General features: G+C 41.1%; 1 protein-coding gene across 8 annotated transcripts in view; it reads right to left on the bottom strand.

Moving 5' to 3' along the window:
• Window positions 1-21,638, bottom strand: part of MYB (v-myb avian myeloblastosis viral oncogene homolog) — a 44,521-nt gene extending 22,883 nt beyond the window's left edge. For 2 of the 8 annotated variants that reach the window (XM_006834638.1, XM_006834635.1), the window contains exons 1-10: window positions 21,423-21,638; window positions 16,408-16,525; window positions 12,960-13,031; window positions 9,632-9,724; window positions 9,160-9,380; window positions 7,353-7,587; window positions 6,014-6,094; window positions 5,473-5,577; window positions 3,651-3,908; window positions 577-719 (exon numbers count right to left, since the gene is read on the bottom strand). In XM_006834638.1, the coding sequence (XP_006834701.1) occupies window positions 577-719; window positions 3,651-3,908; window positions 5,473-5,577; window positions 6,014-6,094; window positions 7,353-7,587; window positions 9,160-9,380; window positions 9,632-9,724; window positions 12,960-13,031; window positions 16,408-16,525; window positions 21,423-21,445 (1,349 nt within the window). In that variant the 5' untranslated portion in view covers window positions 21,446-21,638. Of the gene's footprint in view, window positions 1-576; window positions 720-2,349; window positions 2,713-3,650; window positions 3,909-5,472; window positions 5,578-6,013; window positions 6,095-7,352; window positions 7,588-9,159; window positions 9,381-9,631; window positions 9,725-12,959; window positions 13,032-16,407; window positions 16,526-21,422 lie in introns of all 8 variants that reach the window. The other 6 variants (XM_006834633.1, XM_006834634.1, XM_006834632.1 and 3 more) reach the window with 6 other exon arrangements.
• Window positions 21,639-23,223: the final 1,585 nt, after the last annotated feature.

The raw sequence follows: 23,223 nt of genomic DNA on the forward strand, positions 1-23,223 counted from the left end.
AAAAAAAATTTTTTTTTCTGTTACATTTTACTTCGTATACTTGGAAAAAAATAAGATTGCATTTATTTGAAAGGTAGTTTGTAATTCATACTGGCTTTCTCCACCCTTTGTTGAAATTAGTGACGTTTACTGAATACAAATGACTACTTCATCAGCCCATGGAATCTAATCATATAAAATTCCTAGGGATATTAGAAATGGTCCTATCTATGCATACACTTCACAAAGAAAAAGCAAGATTATAAAAATGTGAAACATACTCATTCCTCTTATAAAATGTATCAGTAACGTAAAATAAAAGATTTCAAATTTTGTTTTCAGTGAAGAAAAGATCTTACAGAATAAAAAATTATATGAAAACAACCTCTGTATGTATAGGAAATTTTGATATGAATAACAGGATAATTTAGTTTATCCTGACCCCTCCTACGTCTTAGAAATGATAACATGCCAGAACAAATATGCTCAATGTAGACATAATTATATACACACATGAGCTAGGATTGTGGACAGAGATATAGAGAGACCATATTCCATTAATCAAGTAAGACTTTTGTTCTTGAATCAAGGACTTACATAGTATTTTCCTTTTGAGTTTTCACAGTCTGATCTCTATGAAATGGTGTTGTAACAGTCAATTTGTGACCATTGAGAGTGCTGGAGCTTAATGAAGGCATTTCCAAGTCTAAGTTTTCATGGCTATTGGAAGTGTTTAAGAACTAAATATGGGGAGAAAAAAAAAAATCACTTAAACAGCAATCTTTTATTTAGCCCAATTTTAGAAAACCACACCTTGAGAACAAGCATGTTTTACTGACCCATTTATAAGATAATAAAGATAGAACGGTAATAAGGAAAAAAATATCCAACAACGTATTGTTGGATAAGGTAATGTTTTATATCAATTGAGCTCGCACAAGATTTGGAGTACGATTTCCAAGCTACAAAATCAAGTGTCAATGCTAAAAAACTTTTGCAAAATCCTAAGAAAATATTCCCAATAAATGACAATTAATGTCATTAATCCTTGATGATAATATTCCATTAAAGAGAATGAGGTACACATTTGACTAATGTTTTAAGAAAGCTAGGATCATTTTTTTTTCATATTCTTTTTCTCTCTTTAATGATCTGTGAGCTGAAACTCTTATTACAGTAGGTTCACATTACATGAAAGACTTTGGAGTAGTAAGTGTTCTCAGAACACAAATGTTCTTGGAAAATAAAAGGCGCTGCTGAAACAAGTGAGTCCAAAGTCAAGTAAGTTTGGGAAGACTGTACAGCATTATCTCAAAGCCATACTGCAGGCTGGGATAGTAAAAACTCTGAGAGATCCTGAAGTAAAACTAATTTGTAAATGTGTTTTATTCTTTGTGTCCCAAACTCATATGTCTACATATGAGGGGGCTTCCAAAAGCTGGTGGAAAAACCAACCAACCAACAGAGTGAAAAGATAGTGGAATTTTTTCCACAAACTTTTGAAGCCCCCTCGTAGTTAGCTATTTTTCTGGAACATCTATTAGAGTCTATTCTGGAGACTACAGTTTGGAAAATACAGGCAAAAAACACGATCATTTTTTGATGGGACATCATTTGTTCTTACTTAAAGCTGTGCTTAAAGCAAACTTGACAGGCATATTTGGAAAAATGATCTGAAGTGCCAATTAGCTATTGATTTCAGTTACATTAACAATTTAGGAACAGAGGTCTCTAATAAGAATTATAATTTCCATGTTTTAAACATGTATACTACATGAAGACTATTCTTTGACAAAAACTGTGCTAATAAGATATTATAGCACAATTCAAAAGAGCCAATGCTGAGAAATTAAAATCCAAACATTTTATCTTCTGTGTGTAATTGCTCCTCATTCTCTTCTGAAACATTTCCACTTACAGATGAACTGGGACTTTTACATTGATGAGTTTTCAGTTACAACCCAAATGTTACAGAAACATGGCTCGAGTCGCCCCACCCCTGGGTCAGTGAATCACATAATAATAAATGAAGAAAGAAGCAGGAAAAAATGTTAAAATTTCAGAGGGAGGGAAAGGATAAGAGAAGGAACAGAAATATTAAACTCTAGTGTTGAAACAAAAGCACATGCCATGCAACTAATCATCTTCCAAACCATCAAAGAATAAGAAAAATCATTAAAACAATATCAACCTGCAGGCAGCCTATACTTTGGGAGGTAGTGGGACTTAGCAACAGCTAGATTCAACAATGGAGGGAAATCAGTAGGGCAACAGTAATTAGTCATTTGTTCCAAAGGATTAGTTTCTAGATTATTCAGGCTCAGGTGGCTGTTGAAAATTAGTAACATCTGTGCAGAAACTGTGATCTACCTGCGAGGGAGAGAAGGGTAGGCTTTTGACAGGGGAACGCTTGGGAGTTGAACTGCTGACGTCAGCAAATATGAAGGAGCTCGAGTCTCCAGTGGCTAAGGGGCTGGCCTGCCCCCGCCTTTTTCGAAGGATGACCAGTGGAATTGTGCTGTGCCTTGCAGGAGGGAAGGACTTGGGTGGGTCAAGTGAACTCTCCCTCAATATGCGTTTGTTCAACCTCGAGCTAGGCTCTCCTGCAGCTCTATTCACATTGCCCTCTCTTTGCTGAAGCTGTAGGGCTTTGCCTGCGTGGTGCTGGCTAGGTGAAAACTCTGCTTCTTCAAAGAATTCAAAACTGCTGAGATCACACCATGATGAAGAATCCTGAAACAACGTGGGAGGCACAGAACTTTGAGACAGAGTGCGCATGACATGTGCCATCACCTAAAACACAGCATTGAGACAGAGAGATGCTACATGCAAAGAGAACCCCTGGTCCAGCTGACTGCTGGCGAACTAGCTTCCGGGTTATTGACGATTCTGTTAGACTGCTTCAAGGGTCTACCCTGATGGTCTAGCCTCATGGCTGCTCCTACATGTGGGCTGCAGGGAACTCTGGGCACTCTCATTTGCATGCAATCTAAAGCAAGAAGGAAACCTTTTCTAGATAGCAAATTATTGGCAATATTCGTCCCCTGTCCAGGGTATGCAATACATGTTTTTTAACCAACTGGGAAGTCAAGGGAATTAACTGGATGTCTGCTTACAGGGTCCTGCACTCAAATTTGTTTCATCAGGTGCTAAATACAAATTTGTTTCATTCAAGGTGACTTGACTTGGTGGCCCAATAGGGACTGGTGATTAATCACCAGTGTTTGGGGAGAAAGCAAGATAGTACCATCAATGAATTAATAACCACTTCAAATACATTGATTTCAGCTCTGAGTAAACATAAGTCTTAATGTGCTATCCCAAAGAAAGGCAAAGTTCAGGACAAGCACAAAATTATAAACAAAGTAAAAAAATGAAGGTTAAACATAACTCAAACATCATTCCCAGAATCCAAGCTCTGTTTATAAATTATTATCTTCACTATTTTTTAAAATGCATTTGGAAGGAAAAGGGTGAAAGTTTTATTTGGGTAGCCTAGGAAACCAGACCTTTAGGGGGGAAAACATTTATACTAAGATTAACAACATCCTTTTACCTTTATATTAGGTACACTAATAACATATTTGCTAAAGAAAACAGCAATGATCAAAGACATGGGTTTCCCAATTCCCCTTCCAAAAGGAGCAACTTGTTTTAACCATTTTACTTACAGAATCTATAAATTGGAGGGTTTCTGCAAATTCTAAGAGATTCTTAACATTGTCCAGAATAGTGCCTCCTTGATGGACGATCATGCACCTTGCTGGAGACGCACTTTCTTCGGGTAGGGAACCTGGGTCCACTGGCAGAGATGGAGTGGAGTGGTGCTCTCCCAAGCAGGAAACAGGTGCACTGTCTCCATGAGTTCTGCTGTGGTCGGCGATGGCTGTGCTGTGCCACCCGGGGTAGCTGCATGTATGGTTCTGTGTCTAAGCAAAGGGGGAGGGGGTGGCAAGAAGTAAAGAAAGAGCGGGGAGAAGAAAGGGAGAAGGAACTTAGCAATGAAATTGCACAAGGTATCAGATGCTGTTGGAGAGGAGATAAAAGGAGTTGCACCATCCAGAACTTATGCCTATGAAACAGTTGTCAGGATGTTTCCTTTTATCAATGCAGACCCTGCTTTTTATGAGTGGTCTAGTTTGTCGTCTACATAGTTAACGTTACTTGCCATCATTTTTTCATATGATGTGGCGTTGCAATGAGTGATGTTAGGCTACAAAGTACAACTCTCACAGGAATGTCTTAAATGTCCACTCTAACAGAATCTTCAGACGGACCATAAATGGTTGCTATGAATTGCCAATGGTCCTCTTTGCTTTCTAACCTACACAAAGGCTACAGGATTCAAGAATTAGAGTTGCTTTCATCCCTAAATATTCTTGTTCACTCTAACCCTTTCTAATGCTGCAGAGCGCATGGAGGCAATGAAAAGCCACCATCTCAATGTAGTTAATAAAGCAGAAGGGCAAGTTAACAGAAGTCTCCTTTCAGCATGATCATGCAACAGGAGAAATTGCAAAACATCAGCTAAAGTTAAAAAGTGTTCTGACTGACATCATGCACATTATCATTTTATTATTTAAGGAAAAGAAAGTTACTCCTAAAGAATACCTACTGGGCATTATGTGTCTTTTATTCTCTTTGTTGGCTAGCTACGTGTGTTACAAAGTACAAGCTGTGTTCCCAGTTTGCTGCCCAATCACAAAGAAAGAAAGAAAGAAAAGGCCAGAGTTCAGCAGTCACCCAACACATCTTCCACACATGCACACAAAAGAGAGTGGCTAATGTTATTATGAAGAAGGTAGGTCTTGTTTTATGTTCACACATTGAATGTATATCAAATCAGAGCGAACATTATAGCAATAAAAAAATTGGTTAAGAAAAAAATAACAGAAAGACAAAAATTAAATGAATAGACACCATATCTTCATTACTAGATGCACAGCTTTTTAAAAAATGCAGATTTTCATTCATTTTTCTTTGCTAGTCTTTGAATTGATTATAGTTCTCTTGGGGGTAAAAAAAATATGTATCAATGGTGGCAATTCCAAGAGGATATTTTGATAGTATTTTCATAATATAAAAATGTTTCCAATTTAGTCAATATACATTCTGGTACTAACTGTATTTTATTACAAGCAACTTCTTGTGTTTCAATATTGTTAGTGGAAACACAGAACCCTGATACAGACATTTAGCCCATTTAGTCAATTCTGACTCACAGTGACCTAATAGGATAGAGTAGAATTACTCCTTAGGGTTTCTGAAACTGTCAGTGTTTATGGGAGCAGATGTCTTATCTTTCTCCTGTGGATAAGCTGGTGAATTTGAACTACTGACTTGGAGCTTAGCAGCCCAATTCTTAACACACTGTGCCACCAGGGCTCCTTGGATACTATTTAGAAGAAAAAGATCAAGAACAGCCAGTGCCTGGGTAATAAAGCTGGTCTGCCCCCACCCCTACCCTGGCCAAGCACATAGTGACATGCTTACTAGAAGTACCTGTTTCCCTTTTATCTCATTCTCGGTTGACATGAGGAGCAATTCTAATTCCTTTATTCGCTTTTCTTTCTCAGGGTCTTCATCATTATAGTGTCTCTGAGGGAGACAAAGAGATAAGAGTCTGACAGGAAGTTGTAAATGCAATGGTAAATACCATCTACCGTCATGAAGTACTACACACAGCCCAGAGCCTCCCTGGTGAGCTAACACCAACCAAACTTGACCCCTATAGAAATCTTCGTGAAGGTTATTCCGGACTGAAGAGAGTAAGAAAAATCTGAGGCTACAGTGGATGCTGGTTGGTGAGTTGTTCCAATGGACAGCCTCAGAGTCCGAGAATTCCAGAACAATTTTACTTCAGAAACAAAGGCTGGTAGCTGTTTGGGAGAGCTTCACCCCTCCTCCCCATGGATCCCTTCTCTTTTTATTTCAGTTGGCCAGGCAGAAATAGGTGTTTAGACGAAAAAAAAAAAGTATTTCTTGAAAACAGTGCCTTGAACAGCTAACAAGTTTCTTTGGGAAATGGCCTTACCTGAATGGCTGCAGCAGCTGGCTGAGGGACATTGACTATATTTACATGTAACGCTACAGGATATGGAACATGACCGGGGACCTAGATCAAACAGGCAAAACAAAGACCTAGTCATTCATGGTTACATATGTTCCATGGGACTTAGCTTCCTGAGGTTTTGTTTCAGGATTGAGAAAACAATGCTTTACGGATAAAATTCACTCAGCAAAACAAAACAAAACAAAAAACACTTGAACCTGAAATTTAGTCAGTTATTTGAAAGTGGCTAGATGGCTAATACACACAGAAAAAAATGTGAAGTGTACAATCCTGACAGGAAATATTTCTTAACTGGGGAAGAACAATGGAAAATATAACCTTACATGCATTCATGAATGTATAAAAAACAAAGTTTTGGCAGGAAAATGAATGGTATTAACTGTAAATAATAATATTTTTCTTAGAATCATTAAGGATTTCAATGAACAACATAGAACCTCTTATGATATGATAGTTCATTCACTATTGTCTTTTCTGGAAATTCTGTAGTCATAGGCATGAAACAGATACAGGAAGGTAAAAACTGTATAATGACCATGCCGTGCAGAGGATTTGAATCTAAACTCTGTATTTCAGGGTAATTTTCATCATTTATTATTACTCTTAAGATGAAAGTTTCTTGATTTTTTTTCTCTTCATATTATAAAGTATTTCTTTCCCTAGATAAAGTATCTAGAAATAATACAGACATCACAATGATCCAAATACAAATGGGAAGAAAGACAAAAAGACATCAAATAATCATAATCAATACTACAAAGTTCTTTTCCTGATGTGGAGGAAGAGCATAAATACTTAACTGAATCACTAAATTCAGACATTTGTGCTAGATGGCTACCAGAATCAATCTCATAATTATTAGCAGAATTTCAGTAAATCAAGCTATCTCCTCTTTAAGTGTCATATTAACTTTTTCATTTTGGAAAAGAAAAATATTAGACAACAAATGCATCTCTGTTCTTCAGCAGCAGCGCGTTAAAGAAATTCCCATTCACAAGCTAAACTTAAAGTTAGATTTGAAGCGGCAAGTTGTAAAATAGAGGTTTAGAATAAAACAACCTAGATTCTTAGCAGTGCGACCTCTCTGAGCTATGTAGGCCTGGACAACTCACTTAGCACCTTCATTTCTGGAACCCCAAATCAGGATAACAATACCTACCCTTACCAGCTTCAAAGGGCTCAAGGGTGGGCTCAGTCATGACTACGTTCTCTGAAAAGTATTCAGCTGTAAGATGCTATTACTGCCTAGTGCTAAAATAACTACGTCTCTCATTAAACTAAATTCTTAGGAATGGCTTACATTTTGTGCTTCAGAGATGTGGTAATAGGAATAGTCAGTGTTAACTGAGGGTTGGCCAGTGGGAGGGAGCTGAGTTGAAGGTGGAGCATGAGGAAAACCTATCAAATGACTGCTCTTCTGAAAACCTGTGGCTGCTGTTGGCTGAGTGGCTTTAGATGGCTCCTGCAGATAACCTTCCTGCTCCACCTTCCGGCGCATTGTCGAATTCCAGTGGTTCTTGATAGCATTATCAGTTCTGCACAGAAATATATTATAACAATTTTATAAACAAATATTTCAATTCAGAGTAAAGTTAAATGACAGAAAACTGTTCTTTAAAGAGTTTTCTCTACCTCCTAATATCATGCTTGTCCTATTGCCAAAATTTTTCTTAATGACATGACTGGGCTTGATGTATGTTTCTATAAAATTTGGTATCTTTGGACCATTTCATTTCCCTGATAGTGAGATGTACTCTCAACACAATAACCCTTCAGGTTCATTCTCTTTGTACTACCAGACTGTAAAGTTTTGGCTCTCCTAGAAAATTACCCCCTGGGAATGTGGTTTAGCACGACACACACAACACAACAGGTACCCGGTGAAGTCGGTGGATGCTGCCACTGCTGCACCAGTGAGATATTTGGAGTTAAGAAAACTCTGACCTTTTGAGAACCACCCAAACTGTTCCCTAACCAGACAACTGAGAGTGGAAAATGGGACCCAACTAGGAAAGATACTAACCCTTGAAATAAGTTCAGACTGCATAGCATTTTTACTAAAGTCTTTTAACTCTCAGAGGAGTTTCTCAATTCAAAATATCGTTTCAAGCCTCCATTTCACTATTTCGATGGGGGAGGGGGACGCTAGTGAAAGAAAGAGGAAGTTTGATTGCCCCTTTAATTTTGAGAAGAATCAACAGCATCTCCTCTCAGACCATGTGTGATAAGAGGCCTCCCTTCACCAACCTCTGCATTCTCTAAGCTGATACTGAGCCAGCTGAAGGAAATGCTATGGAGCACCACAAGAGAACAGTGCACGCATATCTCTCTTCACAGCCAGGGCTGCTTTGAATGACCTCTGCTCCCACTTTTGAATATGAAGCTCAAGAAGAAAAAGAGCTGGGCTATTTTTTATCTTACATTATTTTGGAATTGTAATAAAATGTTTCCCCAATTCAACAAAACCTGTTACATGATGCTTAAGTGGGGAATGTGGACAAAGCAGGTTACCATAGTTATCTCTCATAATGAGAATATTTTCTTGCCTTGCTCATCAAAAAGAAAGCATTACACTGATATTATTTTAAAGTCTGGAAGCTGTGATAATTCTAGAAATACTTTTTTTTTTAGTTAAAAGAAAAACTACCATAATAAAAGTAATATAATAAAATGAACTCCAGTGTGGTAGAAAATGGTGAACAAGTTCCTGCTGGTCTCTTAATCAACTGTGTGAACTCAGACCAGAGACATGCTTATCCTCAGTTTCCAACCACATGTTTGGAGTTTGGTAGTTTACCAAGTGCTCTGACATTCATTTCACTTGATCCTAACTTTGGCCTCATGAAGTAAGTTATTGCTCATTTTCCAAGTAGAGAAATTGAGGATCGAGAAGGGTAAGAGACATGGCCCAGGGTTCCTGGACTTTGACGCATGTCTTCAACCAGCTCAACTCTAAGATCTCTTCCAGTTCTGAAAGCTATGGTTCAAGTTCACTTAATGAATGACAACTGATGGAATATAATCCACTCACCATACATTTCAAACAAAAATTTCAATACCCACTCCCTCATTCTTCCCAATCAATATATTTTTTGACATATGATTACCGTCCAGGCAGTAGCTTTGCGATTTCTGCCCATCTGTTCCCCAGTCTCTTGTGTGCCTGGTAAATAATTCTGTCTTCCTCTTCTGTCCAGGACGTTTTCTTAACTTCTGGATTCAAGTGGTTATGCCACCTCTCCCTACATTGCTTTCCAATTCTCCCCTTTAAGTGCTTGGCAATAACAGACCAACGTTTCGGACCGTATTTCTGTACAAGTTCTATCACCTTCAGATAAACACACAAAAATAACCTGTGTTTTAATGTTATGTAAGGAGTCAGTGTTATCATTCTTCAGAGTTACAAAAATCTTTAGAAAAATTCTAAAACTCTGCTTTCATGCATTGGAAGTATGGGCATAGAGTCTTCTACTTCCTGTTTGCACACTCTACCTGTTTTCTCAAGTTGAAGACATATAACAAAGATATTTTGGGACTACTTTTAATTGTGAATCACACACCAGTAAAGAAAGAACTTACTCTCTGGTCTTCTTCTTTGGTCCAAGGACCTTTGATGAGCTCAGGGTTTAGAACTTTCTGCCATCGGTGCTGACACTGTACATCTGTTCGATTCTAATTCAGTAAAATAAAGCATGCACAGTCACATCGATATGATTTGATATATACATGAAGGCTTTGTTCTAATGTGAATTACACAAAGACAATATATAGAGAAAACATCCAAGGATCTGATAAGGCATGCTTAGAGTGCCTACATACCACTTGCTACTTAGAGGTCAGAAATATACAAAGAACATATCAAAGATGCATTTAAAATTAGAAACTCTGTTTGCTGAGGGAAATAGTCCCGCCACTTAAACTAAAGGAACAACATACACTACACATGTGTCTGCTGATTTCCCTTTCATGTGAAAGTAGCTACATGACCTTAGGCTTCTTAGAGATTCATTATTAATGTCAGGCTTTTATGAAAACCCACCCTAGGTGACTAACATTTGCTTCTCACTCAAACTGAGATGTGTGCTTCAATTCAGGGCCAGAATTTATATTGTAAAAGGAACCAAGAAAAATACAAAATGGGTTCTAGAGCTTATAATCTTATAAGAAAGAAAAAATACATAATTAGCATTACAGAAGGAGTCCTGGTGTAGCGCTGTAGGCAAGGTTCAAATCCACCAGCAGATCCTCAGAAACCCTATACAGCATCACTATGAGTTGGAACTGACTCGATGGTACTTAATAACATTACACAAAGCAAACTTTGATTTACACCCAAAGGAGACCCATATAAAATGATATTGGGGTGGGGCAAAGAGCATTCTGAGAAGAGAAAAAAACTATGTCTTCATAGGAAGAACTCTTGACATAGACTTTGGAGGATGGAGAGAATTTTAACTGGTAGGAAAATAAAGGGAAAAATAATCTAGGTGGTGGGGTCATCAAGAAAAAGCTCATAGGAGAGAAAGGAGATATGAATTTAACCAAATCTGCTTATAGAGCAGAAGTAGGAAACAGAGTTGGAGCTGAGCTGGGGCCATAAAGGAGGAGGATCCTTAATGGATTAATTTTGATTAAATGAATAATTTGATAAAATGAATAAAATTAAATTGCCAGGCTGAGGCAATTTAAATTAATTTGGGAGACTCTAAAATTGCTTTTGGTGTGTTACTGGGTTAATCTACCGGACTGCAAAGTTGGAATGAACCACAAGGTCGGCGGTTAAAGGTCACCACCTGCTCCTTGAAAACCTATACAGAGTTGCAATGGGTCGGAACCAACTCAATGACACTTAACAACAACAAAGTTGCTGTTGTTGGTTTTAAAAAGATAAAGCAGAGCTGCCTTTTAGGAAGCTCCATCAGCCAGTGGTATGCGGGATGCACTGGGATCTATGTAAAGCTGCAAAGTAGGGAAGTTTGTTGATGTCAGCCCCCTCCGTGGGCCTCCTCCCCTCTCAGATCAGACAGGATCCTTAGGAATGATTCTCATTCATTTTAGGCATAGAATATGTGATATCGTTGCAAGTTGTTCAACTGCAATTATTCCTTAGATTATATGAACATTAACAGTAACATTGTTTCGTAAAATCTTTCTAGACTGAATGACATTGTTAGTTGCATTATTCGTATCTGAGTTTCTCTTTTTCCTTTAATTACTACATCGTTCTCAAAAAGTTATTCCTATAGGTTCACAAATGCTAGTTGCCACAATGTTGCAGCTAAAACATCAGAAAATTTGACAAAATCAGTTACTGTAAAAACACTGACAGCAATGTAAACAACAGCAAGTATTTGCAGTGCCCGAAGAAGACAAATCCACATCATTACTGGGTAAGAATGACAACTTGGGCTCATGGTGACCGTGTGCGACAGAGTAGAATAGCTCCACTGGTTTACCGAGGCTGTCATCTCCACGGAAGGAAACTCACTCATCTTTCTCCTGCAGAGTGGCTGGTTCAAACCTTTTGGTTAGCAGCCCAACACTTAACCCACTGCACCAGCAGGGTTCCTTCGGAATGCATTGGAAGGTTCAAAAAAGAAATTAGTATAGGGTTTTAACCTTGTAGGTATAGCGATACATGCAATTCAATCTTACAAGTGTCTTTGCTGTAATAACTAACTACAGGAATAGTTTTATTAAAAAAATAGTGAATTTCTTCTGAAACACGGTACACAAATGTTACGGACAGTGATTTTGGTGTCATTTTCTCTGACGGTGTTCACCCTATGCAGTCCAAACCCTCTCCCAAGCCACGTCTCTATTCACTGCCAGTTAGGAGGCCACTGTCTAGATAGAGGGAGAGAGCCTAACCTATGGAAGCAGTGGGGAGAAAAAACAGAGACCAGGACAAAGGTCCTGCTGTGGCACTATAGGATAAGCACTGGACCACAAGATCCATTTGAACTGCAAGGTCGGGGGTTCAAACCCAGCAGCTGCTCCTCAGAAACCCTATATAGGGCCGCTGTGGTTTAGAAGGAGTCCTGGTGTGGCACTACAGGTTAATATGCTGGACTGCAAAGTTGGTTTGAACCACAAGGTTGGCAGTTCAAGCACGTCAGCTACTCCTTGGAAACCCTACATAGGGTCTCTGTGGGTCGGAACTGACTCCACGGCCCTTAATAACAACAACAATGGGTTGGAACTGACTCCACGGCACTTAATAACAACAACAGTTCACAGATTAGGAGTCCTGGAGGTGTCGTGGGGTACAAGTTGGACTGTTCACTGCAAGGTCAGCAGTTCAAATCCAGAATCCACCAGCCACTCGATGGGAGAAAGAGGAAGCTTTCTGTTCCTGTAAAGATTTATGGCCTTGGAAACCATGTGCAGGGTCACTCTGAGTCAAAATCAACCCAATGGCACTGAATATTTTTAAATAATTATAAATACTTGCACATAAAGAATGAGGGGGTGTGATGTATTGAAAAATGATCCCCAAATTCTAAACTTGGGTGTCCAAGGTATGGCTAGTGACAAAAACAGGGAAATGAGAAGAAACTGACTTGGGAGAAATATCATGAGTTTAGTCATTTACCAGGTAATTTATATTACCTAAATAAATGAAAATATAGAATAAAAAGCAACTTTGAAAAACAACAACCAATAGTTCTGGAAATCCGTTAGAAATTCGTCTAAAACATCTCAATTATATGCATGCCAATATAAATTTAAGTTGTAACTGGGGCATTTCTCTCCCTACTATTTTTTTCTGTCACCAAATATATATTATCTTAATACTTTATCCTAAAATACCTTATTAAAATATTTGAGACATGCTTCCCCTGCGCAAAAATAAGATTAAAACAATTAAAAAAAAAAAAGCAAAAAAAAAACCCCACTAACTTACCGGGAGATAATTGGCAATAACCTTCCAGTCATCTGTTCCATTCTGTTCCACCAGCTTCTTTAGTTTTTCATCCTAAGACATTTAAAAGTACTCCTAGGATATCAGTCATTTACTATGTAACTGTTAGAATATTTAAGTTAGAATAAACGAGGGAATCAATGCAATATTCCAATCCAAGGGAAGAAAAAAAAGGGCCCCAAATATCTAAATACAAGTATTATTGTGATATACTGGTTTAAAACATAGATTTATTGAGAGTCACATATATCAGATTTTGAATTTGGTCTCATCGTTTGGACTAATAGTAAGATTATGGAGAAAAGAACGAAGCTGTCAAAGATTTCATTTTACTTGGATCCACAATCAATGTTTATGGAAGCAGCAGTCAAGGAATCAAATGACATACTGTATCAGGCAAAACTGCTGCAAAAGATCTCTTTAAAGTGTTAACAAGCAAAGTCACTTTGAGAACCAAGGTGCTGCCCGACCCAAGTCATGGTATTTTCAATGGCCTCATATGCATGCTAACGCTCAGCAATGAATAAGGAAAGAGAAGAAACCAGAGAAGAAATCAATGCATATGACTTATGGCATTGGTGAAGAATACTGGAAATATCCTGGAATGCCAGAAGAACAAACAAATCTGTTAAGGAAGAAGTAAGGATGATGCTGTGACTTTGTCTCTCATACTGTGGACATGTCAGGAAGGACCACTCCCTGGAGAAGGACATCATGTTTTGTAAAGTAGAAGACTCCCAAAGAGCTAGAATGATACAGTGGCAGCAGCCATCAATTCAAACATAACATTGTGAGGATGGCAGAGTTGTGGTTTGGTCTGTTGTACACAGGGTTGCTATAAGTCGGAACCAACTCGAGAACACCTAACAATAACTGAGTAGCTGTGTAAGCCTGGATATATAATTTCACCTTTCTGGAATTTAGTGTTGACATCTATATAACAGGAAAGCTGATGGCCAGAGGGTTACTTAGGAATTACATGAAATTATTGTGTAAAACATTCAGCATATGCCTGACACATATGGAGATAATATATATATGATAACTGTTACAATTTTTACTTTGTGGAGAAAAAAATATTGGACTCCTCCAATGTTAGATGAAGTCAACATTTAACAATCACAATAGACAGGATCTCAAGTAAAAAAATATATAGTATTTTCAGTTAGTCCAACCATCTTTCATACAAAAACATGGAAGATCACTTTTTAATTAAGTTGAAAGGCATGTATGATGTAAGAAAATAGTTCAAGTTTTGTATCAATATATTCTAGTCAACCTTATGAGACACAGAAGACACTAAACATCAGTGGGCAATTTGTTTTTTCTGTTTAAAGACTACTCCCTGTCTACCTGTTCTTTAGAGACTTTCTAATTGTGTTCCTTCAAGAGATAGATAGCCTTCTGTTTCTGTAAGGGCAACAACATCACACACAATGTGGGTCACTGGTATAAAACAGACATAGGAACTAGGAACCAGTGTTAATGAAAGATCTTCTATGCTTCTATGTCTTTAAAGATCATTCAAGTGCACTTCTTCAGGGCATTTCCTATGGACCTCAATGGAAATCCTGCCCTGCTGCCAATAGTGGTTCTGGTTTAAGTGGACTGAAACTGAAGAAGAATTAATACCACTAAATCTGGTGTGGAAGAAGCCCTGGTAACGTAGTGGGTTATGAGTTGGGTTGCTAACCAGAAGATTAGCGGTTTGAATCTACTAGCTGCTCCATGGGAGAAAGATGAGGCTTTCTGTTCCTGTAAAGATTTACAGCCTCGGAAACGCTACACAACATTGCAATGAGTCGGAGCTGACACGAAGGCACATGACTACCAGCACCATTCTGGTGTGGTGCTGTAAGATAAGCACTGTACTGCTAACCACAAGGTCGATGGTTCAAGCCATCAGCCACTCCTCGGAAACCCTGTACAGGGTTGCTATGAGGGCACAACTTGCTACAAGGATTCTAACATGAATCCTCTAAAATTAGTTGCAAAGAACTTTGAGAACCTTAAGCAAAAGGAAATTTTTCCCTACACATGAGTAATTTTGCTACCTAAGTATTTTCCCATTCCTAAAAAATCAAGTTTTAATAAGCTAATAGAAAAAGAAATGATTAAATGCTTTTAGAATAGACTCATTGCCCTGGAGTCGACTCCAAGTCATTCTGAGGCTACAGGACAGGGTAGAACTACCCCAGAAGGTTCCCAAGGCTGAAATCTTTACAGAAGCTACTTCCACAGATTTGTCCTGGGGAGCATTATATATATATATGCTATGAGTCAGGCACCTAACAACAACAACAACAACATATATATATATATATATATAATGTCATCCAGTCCATTGACTATAGTGATTCTGTATAGGGTTGCTGAGAAACTGCTGGTGGGTTTGAACCACCGACCTTGAGGCTCAAACGGACCTTGCAGTCCAGCACATTCATTATCCTACAGCACAACATGAGAACTCCTGTATTTATATATGGCTCTATAAAATACTATATATCTAATGGTGTGGCACTGTAGGATCAGCACTGAACTGCGAACCACAAGGTTGGCAGTTCAAAACCACCAGCTGCTCCTCGGAAATCCTATACAGGGTCGCTGTGAGTCAGAACTGACTCGACAGCACTTAACAACAACAATATGTTAATATTATATATCTGGAAGTCCTGGTAGAGGTCTGGTGTGACACTGTAGGATAAACATCGGACTGCTAATCAAAGGTCAACAAGTCAAACTCACCAGCTGCTCCTGGGAAATTCTATATACTTGATAGCACTTAACAACAACAATAACAACATACATTAAGTGAATACATGATAACCAGATGAATTAATTCTATTAGGTTTGACGGTTGGTGTTTTCCTTTCTTCCTTTGTTTTTGGAAACAGCAATTTATTCATTCTGGGAACATTTATTTATATCCCACTTTATGTCAAGCAATTCTGGATTCAGAGTACACAAAAAAAGAGCAGATGGTTAGCCCTGCCCTCAGTAGGCTTGCAGTCTACTGGGAGAAGCACTGATGTCAGAGCAACCATAAGACAGGGATGTGAATGCAATTGCTGGGACCACATGAGTAGTCACCGAGTTCTGTATGGGGAGGCTAAGGATGACTTGACAGAAGAGTTGCTGTGTGAAGTAGGTCATGAAGAAACTCTAAGAGCTTGCAGGGCAAAATAAATGGGAGAGGGAAACACAGATGCAGCCTAAAGTGAGAAAGAGATGACATTCATTGAACTGCCAATTTAAAAGGTTGGGAAGGGATGGCAGAGCATGCAGTCCAGTGAGTGAAGAGTGAGAGGGGATGATCAGATCACCAAGAGCTTGTTGATGAGTTTAGCACCTGTGGTTTAGCTGGAATTTGGTTTTTCATAAATGGACACACCATAAGCTTTTCCCATGTTTTGATAGTATGGTTAGTTACCTCTTCCCTGGTCCACCTAGTTTTTCCCAAATGACGCTTTCCAGACTTGGGAAGCAGGCCATCATAGTCATGATCACACATCTCAATGTCTTCTTCATCCTCATCACTACTGTATATGCTGCCAGAAATAAAAATGGGCAAACGTAAGCTAAAACAAGAAGACTTAAACTATTGGATTACAAAACTGACACAAAAACTCCTCAACAATCTTTTTAAAGGTTATGAAGATCAAACTCTGAAAACTTGCACAATGAGATTTGATTCTGCATTCTGTGGCTCTAGCATTGTGAACCGGCTCTGCTGTTATTGGTATCCAGAGATACAGCAAAGAAGCTGGCACTTTGTTATTGCTCTGCATGTTTAAACCTGTTGTTACTGTTAGACCAGTGACAAGTTACACATTTGGCAAGCTTCCTACCAATGAAGGTTTAGGTTTAAAACTCAATGTTCAAGACAATAAAAGGAACACGAGACCATGTCCTTTATATGAGAACACACTCCAAATCTTTGGCATACGTCACATTGTTTAAATATTTCCTAAACACAGTAAACAACTCAATTGTGTTATCTCAATGGGCTGGTGATTTATTAAAAGAAAATTTCAAGTTATAATACACTCAGTAGTATAATTATAATCATCCCTTAAAGATTATAAGATTAGGCGATTCTAAGAGGATGGATGCGAAAACCTGAGGAAGGATAAGACTATTAAGTGATAAAACTATTTTGTAAATAACATTATTGTCAAAACTTGGGCTTCTGGGTATGCTTACAATACTCAGTTACCAAACAAAGTAAATAATTAGGTCACTTCATAGAGTTACTTATTCTTTTGTTTTACTGTCTCTCACTGAATGGTGTTGGAAATATTTGAAAATATACCTAATTCAAAATAGAAGTATTCCCCCAGAAGATATCCATGGGTTAAAAAGAATGCAAAATTGTTTTTTAAGAGACTTTTATCTACTTAACCAAAACAAAGGATTTTGATGACTTTTGAAATGGCATTATGCTTAATGTTTATTAATCATCTACTGGTGTGGTGCTGTAGGATCAGCACTGGACTGCCAGCCACAAGGTTAGTAGTTCAAACCCACCAGTAAGTGGTTCTTTGGAAACACTATTCAGGGTCGCTATGAGTCAGGCACCTAACAACAACAACAACAACCATCATATATTGGCGTCCTGGGGTGGCCTTGTAGGACTTCTTAGAAACCCTATACAGGGTCGCTATGGGCCAGAACCGACTCTGCAGCACTTAACAAACAACAACAACAACAATTCAGTATATTATTATTGTTATTGTTAGGTGCTGTTGAGTTGGGTCCAACTCATAGCAACCCTGTAGAGGATTTCCAAGGAGTAAATGGTGGATTTGAACCTCCAACCTTGTGGTTGTTGCTATTGTTAAGTGCCGTCAAGTCGATTCCGACCCATAGCAACCCTGTATTGGGTTTCCAAGGAGCAGCTGGTGAGCTTGAACCGCCAGCCTTGAAGTTCAAATGGCTTTGCAGTCTGGCGCATTAACCCGCAGTGCCATACCAGGACTGTATCATTGTAATATTGAGAAATCCATTAAAAATGTACACTCCCATTAGTTATTATCTTCCCAAACTAATTCTCAAGTGTATATTACTGATTCCCTACAAGTCAAAATGGAGTCCTGATGTGCTGTTATAGGATAAGCACTGGATTGCTAACCTAAAGGTCAGCAGTTCAAACCCATTAGATGCTCCTTGGAAACCCTAGACAGGTTAACCTCTCTATGAGTTGTAAATTACTAGACAGTACTTAACAACAACAACAACAACAACAACAACAAGTCAAGCTAAAGTGCTTGCCCAAAATCCTGAAGTTGTGATTCTTATCATTTAAACCTATTATTTTGAGCAACAATCTGAAAGCCCAGGATGTAAAGTGGCAGGTAGGAAGTGATCCAAATAGAAAATGTGAACACTAAGGAAGTCCACTAATGTGTACTTATAATCTGTAATAATTTTTTTCACTTAAGTGTTTATCCTTTTACACAAGAGCCTAGTCTCACACTATCAATAAAAGGTACTGGAAAGCGTCTGATTAGTAATAATTACAATAGTCTCTTTTTCGTATAAAATGTAAGTATCAAAAAGCATAACAAATGAATATTTAGAGCTTTAGGTCAGCATCTTTTGAAGGCATCCCAGGGAATAGCCCCCCAAAGCAGTAGCATCCTAGTGAAGCATCAAAGATACTAAGAAAGCCAAAATAATTTGAACATGGATGGACAGATTGAACTCATTTTAACTTTCTAGGTTTCCCTGGACCCGGAAATTACATTTTCAAAACTGAAGACATCTTCCAAGCTAGTAACTGGGTACATCGCTCTTGGAAACGGCTGAACACCCAGGTACAAGCAACGTATTCAGCTGCCCACAGGGGGCAGCCAACATCAGGTGAGGGAGAATAGTAATCAGTTAGAACTGGGTTTTTGGAGGCAAAGGTGCCCGTCCTACCAAGTTCTGTCCCCATTGAGCCACCTGGCTTGGACAAATCACTTCCTCTCTGCTAGGACCCCAGTTTTCCTTGCCTCTAAATAATGGCTTGTATCTGTGCCGCTGTAGGATAAGCACTCGACCTCAGGGTCGGTTTGAGCTGCAAGATGGGCGGTTCAAACTGACCAGCCGCTCCTGGGAAACCCTATACAGGGTCGCTATGAGTCGGAACCGATTAGACGGCACTTAGCAGCAGCAACAACATTCAAGTTCTAAGGTAATTTCCTGGTTGAATACATTTCCTGGTGCCAGTGAAAAATGATGCACAGAAAGCGATGCGCAAAACCAGGTCTTGGGGAAAATGTGGTGTGTAACTTTGCAGACACCTAAGCAGTCACCAAGGGAGCAGAGCAAGTCCTGGGATCTCAAAACAGTCAGCTTCCAAATCAACAGGCTTCACACGGGGAAATCGCCTTTCAGTACGATTTCCTTGCCCTACGTTGTCGGGGTCCCCTCCGCAGCATGATTAATTTCTACTAAGGACCTGAAAGAAATTTTCCTTTATCTGCTCTGACAAGATCTCAGACCCAACAGCTAGAGGAATTTCAAAGGCTGATTTCAGACTTGATACACTCAACACTCCACCTGCTAGACCCGGTGTGGTTACAGGAGTACAAGTATGAATATTACATTCTGTCAAGGAAATAAACCGTGCAAAGAAACGAAAAAGAAAAAGGGGGGCAAGGGTTGGAAAGAGGGAGGGGAGCGGGAGGAAGTGCCTTGTGGCTGCCACTATGATTCTAGAAAAGGAGTTTAGACTCATTTCGCTGACCCGGTTAATAATCTCTGTTGAGTTGACGCTTGCCCAGTAAGAAACGGCTTTGGGGCCGCAGTCTTGTTTCTCTTCCCCCGCGAGGCAAGTTCAAGGCTCCCACCCCTCTTGGCCGCCACCCCGGTTGGCCGCCTCCCCTCTCGGCTACCTGGGAGCCTCAGGGAATCTGCGCGGCACCGCCCCGCGGGGGTAGCCGAAACCTCGGGGCGCAGGGCCTCCACTCGCGCCTCCTCCCTACTCTCTTCTCCTCCCTCTAGTTCCTAGCCTCAAAAAAAAAAAAAAAAAAAAAAGGGGGCCCCCGGCTGATCAACTGTTGAGTCTCAAAAACGAAGGTGAAACCCCTCCAAGGGCAGCACCCCCAACCTCCAGGGCGGGTCCCCGACCCAGCGCGGGGATTCGGGAGTCCCCCCCCCCCTCCAAGTAGCTTCCCCTTCCCTCTGGCGCTCAGCCAAGCCTAGGCGCTGATCCCCAATCCAGCGTGCCCAGGGGTGCAGTTGCAGGGCCCACACCCACGCACTTTGCAACTTCCCAACGCTGCGCTAGAGCAAAGATCTACGGTTCCAAAACAATTATAAGAAAAATTCAACTACCCTGAAGAGAAGCGGGTAAATAGGCTTTGCCCCCACGACTTTACCCCAGAGCCTTTTTAGGAGACTCTGTGCCCTCCACTGGGCCCGGTCGGGGTGCCCTACGGTAGCAGGCGCAGGGCGCAGGAGAAGCGGGACCTCTGCTGCGTCCACGTGTGCGCGCGGCGCATTGACCTCTAGCGCTGGGAATCCCATTCCGGTTGCGCGGCAGCGGTCTTGGGTGCTGCAATCCTAGTCGCCTTTACATTGAAAGGCAACGGTAGCGACCGCCAGGCTACCCCCAGCCCGCGGCCGCTTGAACGGAGCTCCGGAGCTTCCAGTCCGGGAAGTTAGAACGCCAGCAACTGACAGTTCTGGCGAGCATCTCCTTCATTCTTCGTCCCCTCTTCTCATAGAGGGAACTTCACCCATCATCCACACGAGCCTTCCCAAATTCAGTGACATGTGCTACGCGGACTTGTGTGGCTCTGTGTGTGCGCGTGTGTGCAATGTTTGCATTAGAAATAAAAAGTCTCCCGTAAAACAATGATTAGAACCTTCAAACATAGGGCTTTACAATTTTGCAAATAGAGCGACTCTATTCCTCCCCTAAAATGTTTCCAGCCGCCTGTCAGCTGACACTCGTCTTCGCCGCCACAAAGAATGAATGAAATTTAAATGAACTACCTGCAGCTACTAAACAATCCGACATTTCCCCTATATCTGCCATATGCTCTGTAAGTCCAAGTCCAAACAGATCTCAATGTATCCAGCAATTACGTGGCGACTCCCTCGCCGACACCCATGGCATTCAGCCAGGCACCTGGTGGACTCCCCGGGACTGATGGGCACCACTCTGCCCTCAGTTTGAACGTGCTGCTCCCTTTCCCCTAAAGAGCACTGAATCCTCGTGCAAGTTGCAAAAAGAGCCGCAGGGCGTCCTTCCCAAAGTCCTGCTACTTTGCCCGTATAGACTCTTCCGTGCATCGGTTTCTTGAGTGGCTGCTGCTACGCAGGCAAGGGCTCAGGATCCTCGCAGGATCTGACAGCCCCGGAGAAGTGCCTGCAATCAATTCCCACCTGCTCTCGGGCGCCTCCCGCCCAGAGCGCTCCGGCCCCGCGTCACCCGCCCAGGCTCCCCGTTACCTGCGCCGGGGTCTCCGGGCCATGGCGCGGCGGGCGCGGGGCTCCGCTGGGCGCCGCGGGGACCGCACGGGGCTGCCGTCTCCCCCTGCCCGCCGCCTGCCTGCGTCCCTCCCCGGCTGTGCAGCGGCGCTCCGCACCGCCTGGGCGAAGTTTCTCAGGAGAAAGAGGAGGAGGAGGTCGCAGAGGAGGAGGAGAAGGAGGAGGAGGAAACAGGTTGATATTAAAGTATAAACTCTGTAAACAGAGATGCCATCAAACAAAGAGCTTTGGACACTCCCCCTCCCGCCAAATCTGGCGCCCCTGCAGTGCGCACGCGCCCTGCCCGCCGCCTCCGTGGTCTCCCTGGCTGCCGCCCGCGGGGTGCTGGCCCGGCCAGCCCCGCTCCCATTCGGCTCTCGCGCCGCCGCGCTGTGCCTGGCGCGCGGGCGGGGAGCCCGGGCCCGGGAGGGGCGGCCGGGGGCCACAGCGGCGCCTTTTCCTGCTCCAACCCCGCGCCACGTCCCGCGGATGCCGCCTCACTCCTCCGGAGCGGCCACAGCACTGTGGCCCCACTCGGTGTGCTCCCCGCCACCAGAACCCGGGTTCGCCGGGCTCTGACTCACTGTGGCGGGGGCGGGCGGGGAGGGGACTCTGCTTTTGGGACTAGATTTTAGGCTGGTTTAAAACTCAGCTCCATGGAGATGGGGAGGTTTGGGGGCAGGAGTTGGGAGTTGAAGTATATGTTTTCGTAGGTCTTTTTTGAAGAGATGGTCTTTACATCTATCTCTTAAGTTGTTAGCGACAAAGGACACTGTAAATTATGCTGGATATTATCATGGTTCACATTTGGGGCACCCCGGCCAAGTTTTCACTCCCCTTCCAGATGCTGCAGCTAGCACGCCACCATAGTATTGTCATGCCCTTCTCTCGCACCCCGGCACACGCCCGGTCCCACCCACCCTGCCCGGCCCGGGAGGCGGCCACCACACACCTCTGCCGCCGCAGAACTAGTGCAGTGGCGCCCGGGAATTACACATTTGCAAAATCTACCGGGTTCCTAACAGCCGGCCCCAGTAGAACTCAGGAAACCCACGTTTGCTTGCATGGGTTTAAATATTTAAAATACTTTGTAACCCAGAGGTTGGTATCCACGCTTCCTGTAGTTTGAAGATTCTTATATAAGGGATAAAAGCCATCGTGTTCATTTAAGAACCCTCAAAGAAGAAGAGTAGCATTGAATTTATAAGGACTGATGCTTGGGGGATTTTAGGGGGTTTTAGTTTTACTTCCGTTTACAGACTAGTAGTATTGGGGACTTTTTTTTTTTTTTTTAATTCTCTGTACACATTAATTTATTTTTCCTTTAATCTTATAGGAGCTTGAGACTTGCTGACTGAGTTTGTGTTCTTCGGCAGTTCAAACTTAGCTGGGAAAGCATTTTTCTTACTGAAATGAGTCATAATTCTATTAAACGGTGAAGCATGATAAGTTTCAAAACTTTATCTAGGGCTTTAAACGTTGTTACTTTAAAAATGTTATATAGTTAAATCTTTATCAAAACTGTTGTTGCTAGTGAGGTTTCTAACATTCCTTTCTTCTTGAGGGAAAAAAAATACTGAAACAAAATTATTGTGAGCTATTTCAGTTTACAATTCTGAAAGACAAGTCACTTGCAAGGTAATGTATTTCTAAAGCCAATATTTATTTCTACACTCTATAATTAAGTTTCTTTCTCCACATCAAAAATAAACAAAAAAATTAAAATATATATATCTAAAACAAACATCTAAAAACTACCCCTAGAGGAATTGCATTTTGGCTT

The sequence above is a fragment of the Chrysochloris asiatica genome, unplaced genomic scaffold (assembly GCF_000296735.1).
Source record: "Chrysochloris asiatica unplaced genomic scaffold, ChrAsi1.0 scaffold00013, whole genome shotgun sequence".
Lineage (NCBI taxonomy): Eukaryota > Metazoa > Chordata > Mammalia > Afrosoricida > Chrysochloridae > Chrysochloris > Chrysochloris asiatica.